Genomic DNA, 15,099 nt, shown 5'->3' on the forward strand with positions numbered 1-15,099 from the left:
ATACAAAGAATATATAGAACGGGTTTACAATCCACACAGGAATAAATATTACATTGTAGACTCATAAAGTGACAGTGCTCATGGAAACATTCAAAAAATAGTACAAACAATGAATGTTATAAAGCCGATTCCATAGGGCATGTGTGGCATTATGGGCATGACACGGTCACGGCTTCACATGGAGTCTTCATTGCTGGTGCATAAATCCAGAAGCAGCAGAACGGGGCAAACTGCACATTACCCGCGTTTCTCTTGTAGAAACGCGTTTCTGAGGAAGCATTACAAGAGAAACGTGCTTAAAAGAGCGCATCTGGGTAATGTAATCCTCCCTATAGATCGGTCTTGTCTGTGTGTGCCTCTTTGGTATGTGGACATTGTGGGGTTCGCCACGTTCTCCTGCTTCTTGATTTGTGCACTAGCAATGAAGACTCTATGTGAAGCAGTGACCGGGTCACAATACTATTTTGTCCTCACACTCACTCCCTGTGATTGTGTGATGTGTCTGGCCTAAGAGAGACAATCAGCAAGTGGGTTATAAATTAGGTATAAATATAATATATATGATCAAATATATTGTAGTTCCCCCTCTTTGTCTCCCATAAGAAGATTCTTGCCGGTAGAATCAGCGCGGATGACCACCTACTGTGCTCTCTCTCCCCGGCCACAATTCCCCATCTTACTTCCATCCTCCCCCTTTCCCCCCCAGCCATCTTTTCCCATCTAGATATATATCTACCATCCGACTATAGTGATAAGCTATCTGCAGATTAATGATATACTATATCGGTCTGTGTTCCTGGAGGATAGCTTCTGCTCCACTAGATACCATTGATAAGATACATGGTGATTCACGTCCAGTATTTATGGTGAATAACATATATTATTATGGGCAGTTGTTCTTTGAGATCGGTAGATTTAACATGTCAAACTAAAAAGTGGGTCTGTAATATCCCGAAATTTCAAAGGTTCTGGTTACAATCGATAACTTCCTTGTCAATTCCTGAACCAGGTGGGAAAATTATATTTCCACATTATTAAAACCAAGCCAGGTATATATTGAGCCTAATATGAAAAACTTACCCATCAGCATTTTCTCTTTTCTTCTTTTTTCCATAAATTCCTTGATATTCCTACTTTTTAGTTTTTTAACAGGACATCGGGGCCCATATGTCCTAGAACCCATGTTTCTCTCTGTGGCCCTAGTACACTGTGCTACTGGTCTCCGGTCCATACTGCTATTTGTGAGCAGAACGGATTCCCAAAATATTGAACTCCGTTCACCTCACTTTCTGAAGTGATGCAGCATTCAGTTTGTGAAAATTGAGCTTATAATTATTTTAATTTTAACAATTAGAATAAAATCTACATAAAATTAACATTGTTATAAATATTTATACATTTAAATAGCCACAAAAATACACATCAGTAGATAAGAAATTATTCAAACATTTATTCTGGACCTCATAATTTTGACCCTGGCATCTTACCTCTCTGGTTTCCTGTCCATGACCCTGATATCTTACCTTTCTGGTTTCCTGTCCATGATCCTATTATCTTACCTTTCTGGTTTCCTGTCCATGACCCTGGTATATTACCTCTCTGATTTCCTGTCCATGACCCTGGTATATTACCTCTCTGGTTTCCTGTCCATGACCCTGGTATATTACCTCTCTGGTTTCCTGTCCATGACCCTGGTATCTTACCTCTCAGGTTTCCTGTCCATGACCCTGGTATATTACCTTTCTGGTTTCCTGTCCATAACCCTGGTATGTTACCTCTCTGGTTTTCTGTCCATGATCCTGTTACCTTACCTTTCTGGTTTCCTGTCCATGACCCTGGTATATTACCTCTCTGGTTTCCTGTCCATGACCCTGGTATCTTACCTCTCAGGTTTCCTGTCCATGACCCTGGTATATTACCTTTCTGGTTTCCTGTCCATAACCCTGGTATGTTACCTCTCTGGTTTTCTGTCCATGATCCTGTTACCTTACCTTTCTGGTTTCCTGTCCATGATCCTGGTATCTTACCTCTCTGGTTTCCTGTCCATGATCCTGGTATCTTACCTCTCTGGTTTTCTGTCCATGACCCTGGTATATTTCCTCTCTGGTTTTCTGTCCATGACCCTGGTATATTACCTCTCTGGTTTCTTGTTCATGACCCTGGTATATTATCTCTCTGGTATCCTGTCCATAACCCTGGCATATTACCTTTCTGGTTTCCTGTCCATGACCCTGGTATATTACCTCCCTGGTTTCCTGTCCATGATCCTGGTATCTTACCTCTCTGATTTCTTGTCCATGACCCTGGTATCTTACCTCTCTGGTTTCCTGTCTATGATCCTGGTATCTTACCTCTCTTGTTTCTTGTCCATGACCCTGTTATCTTACCTCTCTGGTTTCCTGTCCATGACCCTGGTATATTATCTCTCTGGTTTCCTGTCCATAACCCTGGCATATTACCTTTCTGGTTTCCTGTCCATGATCCTGGAATCTTACCTCTCTGGTTTCCTGTCCATGGCCCTGGTATATTTCCCTTCTGGTTTCCTGTCCATGACCCTGGTATCTTACCTCTCTGGTTTCATGTCCATGACCCTGGTATCTTACCTCTCTGGCTTCCTGTCCATGACCCTGGTATCTTACCTCTCTGGCTTCCTGTCCATGACCCTGCTATATTACCTTTTTAGTTTCCTGTCCATGACCCTGTTACCTTTCTGGTTTCCTGTCCATGACCCTGGTACATTACCTTTCTGGTTTCCTGTCCATGACCCTGGTACATTACCTTTCTAGTTTCCTGTCCATGATCCTGGTACCTTTCTGGTTTCCTGTCCATGACCATAGTAGTTTGGGGGACATGAAGGACTTGTTTTTATTATCTTTGTATTCTGCTGTTTGTGAGGTAGGATGTAGAAAAAGACAGCAATTCTGCTGTTTTCTATTATGTGACTGTACGGCCCCTTAACACGACCTGTCATGTTTTTCAACGATGCCATGTGTCCCCTATTTGACTTATGGTGCTGCTCTCATGTCCATATTTTCCCAGCAGCAGAGAGTTACAAAGAGCCAGTACAAGTCTATGGGTCCATGTAAACATGCCGTCCGTGTGCCGTACATATGCCGCCCGTGTGCTGTACATGTGCCATCCATATGTTGTGTACGTGTGCTGTCCGTTTGCCGTCAATGTGCTGTACATGAGCCGGCGTGTGTGGTCCGTGTGCTGTACATGTGCCGTCTGTGTGCTGTACATGTGCCGTCTGTGTGCTGTACATGTGCCGTCTGTGTGCTGTACATGTGCCGTCTGAGTGCTGTACATGTGCCGTCTGTGTGCTGTACATGTGCCGTCTGTGTGCTGTACATGTGCCGTCCGTGTGCCATACATGAGCCGTCTGTGTTTAGCATGGAAAGTATATGAGAAGCTTTGTAATTCCATTTCCATTATCCATACGGATGACCAAGATCAGAGTCTCATTATCCCGAGTAGAGAAGCTCCAGGGACAAAGACCCCGTCTGGTCCTAACACGCTGGGGGCCCGGAGTATCCAGCCACGAGGCCCGGATTCTCTCATTTGTGGCCCCTATGTTTCTTGTAGAATAAATCCCTTTCTCACACAGTCCTTTAGTAATTACTCTGTGACCGAAGCTGGGGGTATATGGGTGTATACAGCATACAGGGGTCTGTGACCGAACCTGGGGGTATACGGGTGTATACAGTGTACACAGGGGTCTGCTACCGAAGCTGGAGATATACGGGTGCATACATCTTACACAGAGGGGTCTATGACCGAAGCTGGGGGTATACGGGTGTATACAGCGTACACAGGGGGGTCTGTGACCAAAGCTGGGGGTATACAGGTGTATACAGTGTACACAGGGGTCTGCGACCGAACTTGGGTGTATACAGTGTACACAGGGTTCTGCGACCAAAGCTGGGGGTATACGGGTGTATACAGCATACACAGAGTGGTCTGCGACCAAAGTTGGGGGTACACGGGTGTATACAGAGTACACAGAGGGGTCTGCGACCGAAGCTGGTGGAATATGGGTGTATACAGCATACACAGAGGGGTCTGTGACCTAAGCGTGGGGTATATTGGTGTATAAAGCATACAAACGGGTCTGAGACCAAAGCTGGGGGTATATGGGTGTATACAGAGTGAGAGATGCACGGTCTGTGACCGAAGCTGGGGGTATACGGGTGTATACAGTGTACACAGGGGTCTGCCACCGAAGCTGGGGGTATATGGATGTATACAGAGTACATAGAGGGCTCTGTGATCGAAGCTGTGGGTATACGGGTGTATACAGCATACAGAGAGGGATCTGTGATCAAAGCTGGTGGTATACGGGTGCATACAGCATACACACAGGGGTCTGAGACTGAAGCTGGGGGTATATGAGTGTATACAGTGTGAGAGACGCGGGGTCTGTGATAGAAGCTGGGGGTATACGGGTGTACACAGGGGTCTGCGACCGAAGCTGGGTGTATACAGCGTACACAGAGGAATTTGTGACCGAAGCTGGGGGTATACGGGTGTATACAGCATACACAGGGGTCTGTGCCCGAAGATGGGGGTATACGGGTGTATACAGCGTACACTGAGGGGTCTGCAACCCAAGCTGGGGGAATACAGGTGTATACAGCATACACAGGGGTCTGTGCCCGAAGATGGGGGTATACGGGTGTATACAGCGTACACTGAGGGGTCTGCGACCGAAGCTGGGGGTATACGGGTGCATACAGAGGGGTCTGCGACCGAAGCTGGGGGTATACGGGTGTATACAGTGTACACAGAGGGGTCTGTGACAGAAGCTGGGGGTATATGGGTGTATACAGCATACACACCGGGGTCTGAGACGGAAGCTGTGGGCATACGGGTCCATACAGCGAACACAGAGGGGTCTGCGACCGAAGCTGGGGGTATACGGGTGTATACAGAGTACACAGAGGGGTTTGCAACTGAAGCTGGGGGTATACGGGTGTATACAGTGTACACAGAGGGGTCTGTGACCGAAGCTGTGTGTATACGGGTGTATACAGCATACACACAGGGGTCTGAGACTGAAGCTGGGGGTATAGGGGTGTATACAGTATACACCACAGGGGTCTGCGACTGAAGCTGGGGGTGTATGGGTGTATACAGTGTACATAGGGGTCTGCGACCGAAGCTGGGGGTATACGGAGCACACTGAGGGGTCTGCGACCGAAGCTGGGGGAATACAGGTGTATACAGCGTACACAGGGGTCTGCACCCGAAGATTGGGGTATACGGGTGTATACAGCGTACACTTGTAGGAGGAAGAGTCCCCGCTGTGTGTCCGGGCCAGAACCAAGAGGGCCGTCACCAAGGTTCCTAGGGAGTCTGTTTCAGGGGGACACAATTAGGAGACGGACCGCAGAGACTTCTAGAAAGGTTGGGGGAGGAGTTACTATAAAAGGGGCTGAGGACGCCAGCAGGAGTCAGTTGATGCAGCAGGGGAAGAGACGCGAGGAAGCTAGAGGGTGCCAGAGAGCCAGAGCGAGAGTCTATACCAGAGACCAGAGAGAAGAGCAGCGACAGGCGAGACAGAAGTAGGACTCACTGTGCACAGAAAGGAGGTGGCACCGAGCCGTCCAGCCGAGGAACACCGACCGCCAGCCCGCAGCTGCGGCCTGTCCGCTGCAGCCTGCGGCCGTCACCACTTCACTCCAGCCAGCAGCTGCGGCCTACCCGCTGCTGTCCGCGGCCTGTCCGCTGCCGCACGCGGCCGACGCCGCTTCACTCCAGCCCGTGGCTGCGGCCTGTCCGCTGTCGCCCGTGGCAGCCGCTGCCTCACTACGGCCCGCAGCTGCAACCGGCCTGCAGTCACTTGAGGCAGCCACTGCACGTTCCCATCTCGAGGCTCTTGCCTCCGCTTTCCGGCCCCCAGACAACGCCATACTGCCTCCGCCGGGGGGCATAATGCCGGAGAACCCTTCCAGGGCCTGGGCGTAGGAATGCCCGAAGTCTATGCCAGATCTTCGTCGGCTGGGCCCAGCGGCTGAAACGCCGAAGCATCATCGACCATCGCTCTTCCGGACGACAGAGAGGATAAGTGACACCTTGTAGTCAAGGACCCGTAGTCGGCAATTCCGTGGCCCTATAGTCACCGGTCTTTGCCAGATTAGTCATGTTCGCATTATCAGTGTATTCTTGTGTTGATCCCTGCGAGGATAATTACTGTTAGCTAGTTTGGTTGCTCTAGATAGCCCCTATAGGCATCTTCACATATAAAAGTTACATCTTAAAGTCCAAGCCGTCTCACGCCTCGTGACTGCATCCCGCGTGCCTGCGAGTGCTACACACTGAGGGGTCTGCGACCGAAGCTGGGGGTATACAGAGTACACAGAGGGGTCTGTGACTGAAGATGTGGGTATACAGAATACACAGAGGGGTCTGTGACTGAAGATGGGGGTATACAGAGTACACAGAAAGGTCCACACAAATGCGCCTCCGCTCCGTACACACACGGCTCCGCTCCGTACACCTCGTACACACACGGCTCCGCTCCGTACACCTCGTACACACACGGCTCCGCTCCGTACACCTCGTACTCACACGCGGCTCCGCTCCGTACACCTCGTACACACACGGCTCCGCTCCGTACACCTCGTACACACACGCCCCCGCTCCGTACACCTCGTACACACGCGGCTCCGCTCCGTACACCTCGTACACACACGGCTCCGCTCCGTACACCTCGTACACACACGGCTCCGCTCCGTACACCTCGTACTCACATGCGGCTCCGCTCCGTACACCTCGTACACACACGGCTCCGCTCCGTACACCTCGTACTCACACGCGGCTCCGCTCCGTACACCTCGTACACACACGGCTCCGCTCCGTACACCTCGTACACACGCGCCCCCGCTCCGTACACCTCGTACATACGCGGCTCCGCTCCGTACACCTCGTACACACGCGGCTCCGCTCCGTACACCTCGTACACATACGGCTCCGCTCCGTACACCTCGTACACACACGGCTCCGCTCCGTACACCTCGTACATATACTGCTCCGCTCCGTACACCTCGTACACATACGGCTCCGCTCCGTACACCTCGTACACATACGGCTCCAATCCGTACACCTCATACACACGCGGCTCCGCTCCGTACACCTCGTACACACGGCTCTGCTCCGTACACCTCGTACACACGGCTCTGCTCCGTACACCTCGTACACACGGCTCTGCTCCGTACACCTCGTACACACGGCTCTGCTCCGTACACCTCGTACACACGGCTCTGCTCCGTACACCTCGTACACACGGCTCTGCTCCGTACACCTCGTACACACGCGGCTCCGCTCCATACACCTCGTACACACGCGGCTCCGTACACCTCGTACACATACAGCACCGCTCCGTACACCTCGTACACACACGGCTCCGCTCCGTACACCTCGTACACACACGGCTCCGCTCCGTACACCTCGTACACACACGGCTCCGCTCCGTACACCTCGTACACACACGGCTCCGCTCCGTACACCTCGTACACATACGGCTCCAATCCATACACCTCATACACACGCGGCTCTGCTCAGTACACCTCGTACACACGGCTCTGCTCCGTACACCTCGTACACACGGCTCTGCTCCGTACACCTCGTACACACGGCTCTGCTCCGTACACCTCGTACACACGGCTCTGCTCCGTACAACTCGTACACACGCGGCTCTGCTCCGTACAACTCGTACACACGCGGCTCTGCTCCGTACACCTCGTACACACGCGGCTCTGCTCCGTACACCTCGTACACACACGGCTCCGCTCCGTACACCTCGTACACACGCGGCTCCGCTCCGTACACCTCGTACACACACGGCTCCACTCCGTACACCTCGTACACACACGGCTCCGCTCCGTACACCTCGTACACATACGGCTCCGCTCCGTACACCTCGTACACATACGGCTCCGCTCCGTACACCTCGTACACACGCGGCTCCGCTCCGTACACCTCGTACACACGGCTCCGCTCCGTACACCTCGTACACACGGCTCCGCTCCGTACACCTCGTACACATGGCTCCGCTCTGTACACCTCGTACACACAGGGCTCCGCTCCGTACACCTCGTACACACACGGCTCCGCTCCGTACACCTCGTACACACGCGGCTCAGCTCCGTACACCTCGTACACACGGCTCCGCTCCGTACACCTCGTACACACAGGGCTCCGCTCCGTACACCTCGTACACACAGGGCTCCGCTCCGTACACCTCGTACACACGCGGCTCCGCTCCGTACACCTCGTACACACGTGGCTCCGCTCCGTACACCTCGTACACACGCGGCTCCGCTCCGCACACCTCGTACACACACGGCTCTGCTCCGTACACCTCGTACACACGCGGCTCTGCTCCGTACACTTCGTACACACGCGGCTCCGCTCCGTACATCTCGTACACACGCGGCTCCGCTCCGTACACCTCGTACACACACGGCTCCGCTCCGTACACCTCGTACACATACGGCTCCGCTCCGTACACCTCGTACACATACGGCTCCGCTCCGTACACCTCGTACACACGCGGCTCCGCTCCGTACACCTCGTACACACACACGGCTCCACTCCGTACACCTCGTACACACACACGGCTCCGCTCCGTACACCTCGTACACACACGGCTCCGCTCTGTACACCTCGTACACACACGGCTCCGCTCTGTACACCTCGTACACACACGGCTCCGCTCCGTACACCTCGTACACACACGGCTCCGCTCCGTACACCTCGTACACACACGGCTCCACTCCGTACACCTCGTACACACACACGGCTCCGCTCCGTACACCTCGTACACACACGGCTCCGCTCTGTACACCTCGTACACACGCGGCTCCGCTCCGTACACCTCGTACACACACGGCTCCACTCCGTACACCTCGTACACACACACGGCTCCGCTCCGTACACCTCGTACACACACGGCTCCGCTCCGTACACCTCGTACACACACGGCTCCGCTCCGTACACCTCGTACACACACGGCTCCGCTCCGTACACCTCGTACACACACGGCTCCGCTCCGTACACCTCGTACACACACGGCTCTGCTACATCCACCCTGTAAACCCCTCCTGACCCCACACAGAAACTTCCCCTCATCCAGCACCATGACAACCAGCACAGCAGAGTCCTGCACACATTGAGGCCCCTGGTCATGTGACCCCTGACTCCTCCCCTCCTGTGACCTCATCACAGGTCCTGTGCACACAGAGCAGCTGTAGAAATCTCCGGCCTCGGGGGTCTCACCAGACTTCGCTCTTTTCTTGCAGGGGCCGCAGTGGATTTCATCCTGGATCCATAGAGCTGAATAGAGGAGCGATGTTCCTTCACTCTGATGGGAATTGATGGTGACGTAGAGTCTATGAGGAACGTGTTCAGCTGCCAACTCCGAGGAGGAAACTGCTTGTTGTCTGTGGCCTAAATATATAGGTTTTATTAGTAGATGTCAGGGGAGAAAACTAAACCCTGTAAGATAATAAATCTCCTCATATGTTTCCCTTATTATCTCCAGTAAGTGTATTATTACACAGGATTCTTATGATGTTACATCGGATCATCTTCTTCTCATTCAGGTCTCTACAATATCGGATCCTCTCAGTGAAGATCTTCTACAGAAGAGAATTTTCCTGATTTACCCATCAAGGATGGATATGGACAGAGACAAGATGGTGGAGAGGATGTTACACCTCACCCTAGAGATCCTCTTCCGTCTCACTGGAGAGGTGAGAGATTCTGATGACGTCACATTACATCATTCTTATCTATGGGAATAACAGATGGACAGAACTGGAGAGGTGAGGACTCTGGACATGTCTGTAGTGAGATTTATTAATGTGTCTCTCCATAACCAGGATTACACAGTGGTGAAGAAGACCTCTAGTGATCGCTGTCAGGACCCTGTGTCTGAGGGATGGGGAAGACCCCTGAGCCCAATCACGGGGCCTCCACCTCACCCCCTGATCCATGAGGACATCAATGACCAGAAGATCCTAGAACTCACCTACAAGATGATTGAGCTGCTGACTGGAGAGGTGACACTGCTGGGAATGCTGGGACATTATACAGTAACACTATGAAGGGATCGGGGGATGACGGTATCATTGTATGTGTCAGGTTCCTATAAGGTGTCAGGATGTCGCTGTCTATTTCTCCATGGAGGAGTGGGAGTATTTAGAAGGACACAGAGATCTGTACAAGAACGTCATAATGGAGGTTCCCCAGCCCCTCACATCACCAGGTAATAGACAGGACTAAATACACACGGCCTATAATTATCTGTATGTAGAGAATGAATTCAGTCCCTGTATGTGTTTCCTCCAGATCTATCCAGTAAGAGGACAACACCAGAGAGATGTCCCCGTCCTCTTCTTCCACAGGACTGTAACCAAGAAGATCCCAGTGCTCCTCAGGATCATCAGGTAGATGGAGAGAAGGTGTCAGGAGATCTCCCCTATGATGTGTAGACGGCTGTGAAGGTCTTGTGCTCAGTCTTGTTTTATCCACCAGTATTATATGTTTTATACTTGTGTAATGAGAACGGTGGAGATGGCAGGATTAGAGCTGATCATAGATGGGACTTCTCCATCTGTCGGTGACTTTTACAATATTTGTTTCAGGGTGAAGATCTGACCCATATTAATACTACAGAGACATATGTGAGGGGTGATGAGCGGTGTAATGAGGAGATTCCCACATATGACTACCCAGGTGAGTAGTAACCACTGAATGCAGAGAAGTCACAGATTCTTCTCAGTCACCGGCTGTGGCTGCTTTATCGGTGGTGTAGTCCGGCCGTATTACCATGATCACCATTTTGCCTCTAGACCACAACATTCTCCTCCACCAAAACTGTTCAAATGACTTTGGGCATTGAAAGCCCTTTTCTATAGAACTTACAACCAATTACATTGCTTTTGATCCTAAGGAATTCAGATTACTGCACAATCTCTCCTGAAATGGGGAGCAATATTATTTTCTCTAATCTTCTGCTCAGGATTCATAGTAGCTCCAATGGTCCACCATAAATGAGGGCAACTCTGGTTTACTGTTGTGTAATCTGTATTTGTAGTTTTCAGTGAATGAGATTCTCGTGCTCTGGGGCGGGGCTGTGGGCGGGGCTTTATGTGTTGCTCTGATTACATATTCCTCTGTATTGGCTTATGACAGGTCGCTGACCCCTCACTGACCTGCCCCCATTATTACATAATGCATATAATAGCATTGATATTACTGTTGATAATGCCTATAATATTGTGGCTATTGTGAGGCTTAGAAAAAAAAATTACATCCAGCACAATGTCACCGGCGATGGCGGCGCCTGCGCAGTAGCCTCTATATCAACTATATCAAATTTTTTTTGTTAGGAAGTTATAAGGGTTAAAAGTTAAACAGCGATTTCTCATTTTTCCAACAAAATTTACAAAACCATTTTTTAGGGACCACCTCACATTTGAAGTGAGTTTGGGGGGTCAATATGACAGAAAATACCCAAAAGTGACACCATTATAAAAACTGCACCCCTCAAGGTGCTCAAAACCACATTCAAGAAGATTATTAACCCTTCAGGTGCTTCACAGGAATGAATGGAATGTGGAAGGAGAAAATAAACATTTACTTTTCTTTCACACAAATTTTCCTTTAGACCTAATTTTTTTACTTTCGCAAAGGTAACAGGAGAAAATGGACTATACATTTTGTTGTGCAATTTCTCCTGAGCATGCCGATACCACATATTTGGGGAAATCTACTGTTTGGGCGCACGGCAGGGCTCAGAAGGGAAGGCGCGCCATTTGACTTTATGAATGTAAAATATGTGGGAATAATTAGTGGTTGCCATGTCGTGTTTGTCGAGCCCCTGATGTGCCTAAACAGTGGAAACCACCAACAAGGGACCCCATTTTGGAAACTAGACCCCTTAGGGAACTTATCCAGATGTGTATTGAGCACCTTGAACCCACAGGTGCTTCATAGAAGTTTATAACGTAGAGCCGTGGAAGTAAAAAAAAAATAACATTTTTCACAATTCTTTTTAGCTCCATATTTTACATCTTCATAAGGGTAACGGGAGAAATTGCTCCATAACAGTTTGTTGTGCAATTTCTCCTGAGCTCGCCGATACCCCGTATGTGGGAGAATACTACTGTTTGGGCGCATGGCAGAGCTCGGAAGGGAAGGAGCGCCATATTGGAGAGCAGATTTTGCTGGAATTGTTTGTGGGTGACATGTCACTTTGTCAGAGCCCATGAGGTGTCAGAACAGCATAAGCCCCCAAAAGTGACTGCATTTTACCCAATACTTCCCTGAATGAATTCTTCTAGTGGTGCAGTGAGCATACTGACACCACTGCTGTTCCATAGAAAATTATACCATTGACAGTGAAGAAAAAATAATTACTGTATTTTTCGGACTATAAGATGCACCCCAAATTTTCAAAAGGAAAATAGGGGAGAAAAATGTGCAAAATGGGGGTCCATCTTACATCCGAATTCAGCTTACCGGGGGGGTGGAATCAGCACAGGTGCAAGAGTGGTCACAGACGTTGTTCGGTGGTCCAGGCTGGTGCGGTGGCCTCCGGAAACTCCCATTCCAGGCTTGTGTGGCAGTGGTGCTCTGTGCTTGGGTGGAAGTGCTCTGCGCTGGGTCGGCAGCGCTGCACCTGTGGAGGCGGCAGCGCTCTGTGCTGGGGCAGCGGCACTCTGCTGCGTTGGGGGCTTTGCAGCCATTTTGTCAAAGCCTTAGGCCCCTGCAGCTCCATTGATGTGATGGCCTCCGGGAGAATGGCAGCTGGGGGCGGCACATGCTCAGATTTATATCTCGGCAACGAGATCTCGGGGGCGAAATCTGAATCTGAGCATGCGCCGTTCACAGCGGCCATTTTTCTGGAGACCACCGCATCACAGCAATGGAACTGCGTGGGTCTCTGGACTTTGACAAAATTCCAGTGGAGCCATCCACGCAGCACAGAGCGCCGCCGCCACAGCATTTGTAAGTATATTCCTACTATAAGACGCATCCCCATTTCCCCACAAAATTTTTTGGGAAAAAGTGCGTCTTATAGTCCTAAAAATATGGTACATTTTTATCACTAAAATGTTGTTTTAACCCCAGATATTACATTGGAAATTAGGTAGATAGGTAAATGGTCACTACACCCATAGATGAATTCTCAGAGGGGGGTCATTTCTAAAATGGGGTCACTTCAGGAGGATTCTGCTGTTGTGGCACTTTGGAGAGCCACTAAGTGCCAGAACAACAGAATCCCCCCTGAAGTGACGCCATTTTGGAAATGACACCCCTCTGCGAATTCATCTATGGATATAGTGACCATTTTCACTACAAGGATGAATTCCAGAAACACGTAGTGGAAGTTTCAGAGCAAAAATTGCAAAAATGTCATTGTAGTGCCCAAAAAATTGTGCCCAGCTTGTGTCTCTGGAGACCTCCCCCCACCTACCCCCGGAAATTGTTAAGTCAGCTCCACTCAAATGTGTCTGTCACTAAAGAAACCAAATGCTTGAATGTCAAAACAGTTCAAAAACGTGGTTCTGTGTGGAAGATTGTAAAGCCGTCATGGAGACATAAGGCCGGCAATGATGGGCATTGTGGGTAATAATAGCGGGGATCATGCCTCATTCCTCTCTAGGAACATACACGACATCTTCTCTGGGGGTTCTTTCTTGTTTCAGTTACTGGGATGAGTGCAATAAAATGTCGCTCAGTGAGTCTTCTCACATCTTCACATTCTAAAGGATTGGCGGGGAAAGAATTATCAAAAACAAAATTTTCAGTGACCTTTTCCTGATAATCAAGGAAAGTAACACAAAAGAATTATATGTGGCCACCTGAAACAAATACATGACTAACTTTTTATACCAGATCTATGATTTTCTTGATACCTGGTATGGCTGTAGAACCTGATCTGCAAGGTCCACACCCCATATATTTGTTGTAGTCAATGACAGACACAGGTTTTGGAGTAGTGGATCCCTGTTGGTCTGCAGTGGCCCTTGTGGTATCTGTGTGGATCGAGCTCAGGATAAAAATATCTTTTTTATCCTTATACTTAAGAGCAAGCAGCTCTCCATTGCGTAAAGCCCCTGACTGCCCCTTTTCGGAAATTTTCTTTGACCAATGATTCTGGAAACTCCTGATGGTTTTTGCGAATGGTCCCACAAGCCCCTATATTATGTTCAACCAGACTTTTAAATAGAGGTATGCTGGTTTAGTAGTTGTCAACATATAGAATGTAGCCTTTTTGTAAAAAAAAGGCTCAAAACCATTTTTCCAGATGTCCCCAGATAAGTAGGGCATCCTGGTGGGTTTAGTTCGCTGTCTTTCCCCTCATAAATGTGAAAAGCTGATGTGTATCCGGTTGAACTCTCGCACATTTTATAGAGCTTTATGCCGAACCTTGCCCTCTTAGAAGGAATAAATTGCTTGAGGTGCAGTCTTCCCTTGAATTTTACAAGGGACTCATCAATGGAAATGTTTTCTGTTGGGGTGTAGAGCTTTAAGAACTTTTCTGTCAAGTTTCCGATGATGGGTCTGACTTTGAATAGTCTGTCGTGTTCTGGGGCATTTCTGGGCAGGCACTGACTATTGTGATTAAAATGCCAAAACCTCATGAGCATCTCATAACGGGTCCTAGGAAGAATGGCAGAAAACATAGGGGTGGCTTGAACAAGCCGGTTGGACAAATAGGACCGAATGCTTGTTTTTTAACAAGCCCCATAGTGAATGTAAGTCCTAAAAATGTTTTCATTTCTAGGATATTAGTTGGTGTCCATAAATTTGACCTAGCATAATAGGATTGTGGATTCTGGCTGATGAATTGGGACACATCTGGGAAATGCTACATCAAGAGGCAAAGCCCCTTGGACATTGGTGTGCGCCAATTCACGAGCACTAGGGACAGCGCTAGTACTGGGCATTGTTCCCTGAGTTGGAGACATTTCTCCAGAAGCGCTATTTGTCCTTCTTGTTGTACTGGTCCTTGTGTGTGAGGATGGACCAGAATCACTGCTCATTTCTGAGCTATCACTGTCGCTGCTACTAAAGCCCTCGAAA

At 49.6% G+C, this 15,099-nt stretch overlaps 2 protein-coding genes across 2 annotated transcripts in view; both read left to right on the top strand.

The window, feature by feature from the left end:
* Positions 1-9,240: 9,240 nt before the first annotated feature.
* On the top strand, positions 9,241-10,109 carry LOC141058937 (oocyte zinc finger protein XlCOF29-like). The gene is made up of 3 exons (XM_073555150.1): positions 9,241-9,500; positions 9,606-9,755; positions 9,885-10,109. The coding sequence occupies exons 2-3, from the start codon at positions 9,678-9,680 to the stop codon at positions 10,107-10,109; spliced, it is 303 nt and encodes a 100-aa protein (XP_073411251.1). The 5' UTR covers positions 9,241-9,500; positions 9,606-9,677.
* A 469-nt stretch (positions 10,110-10,578) lies between these two features.
* The window catches only part of LOC141058938 (uncharacterized), a 9,346-nt gene continuing 4,825 nt past the window's right edge, over positions 10,579-15,099 (top strand). Inside the window, exons 1-2 of the mRNA XM_073555151.1 lie at positions 10,579-10,624; positions 10,657-10,740. Of these exons, the coding sequence (XP_073411252.1) occupies positions 10,579-10,624; positions 10,657-10,740 (130 nt within the window). The remainder of the gene's footprint in view (positions 10,625-10,656; positions 10,741-15,099) is intronic.

This window comes from Dendrobates tinctorius, unplaced genomic scaffold, assembly GCF_039654945.1.
Source record: "Dendrobates tinctorius isolate UK_male_01 unplaced genomic scaffold, ASM3965494v1 ptg000221l, whole genome shotgun sequence".
In the NCBI taxonomy this organism is placed as follows: Eukaryota; Metazoa; Chordata; class Amphibia; order Anura; family Dendrobatidae; genus Dendrobates; species Dendrobates tinctorius.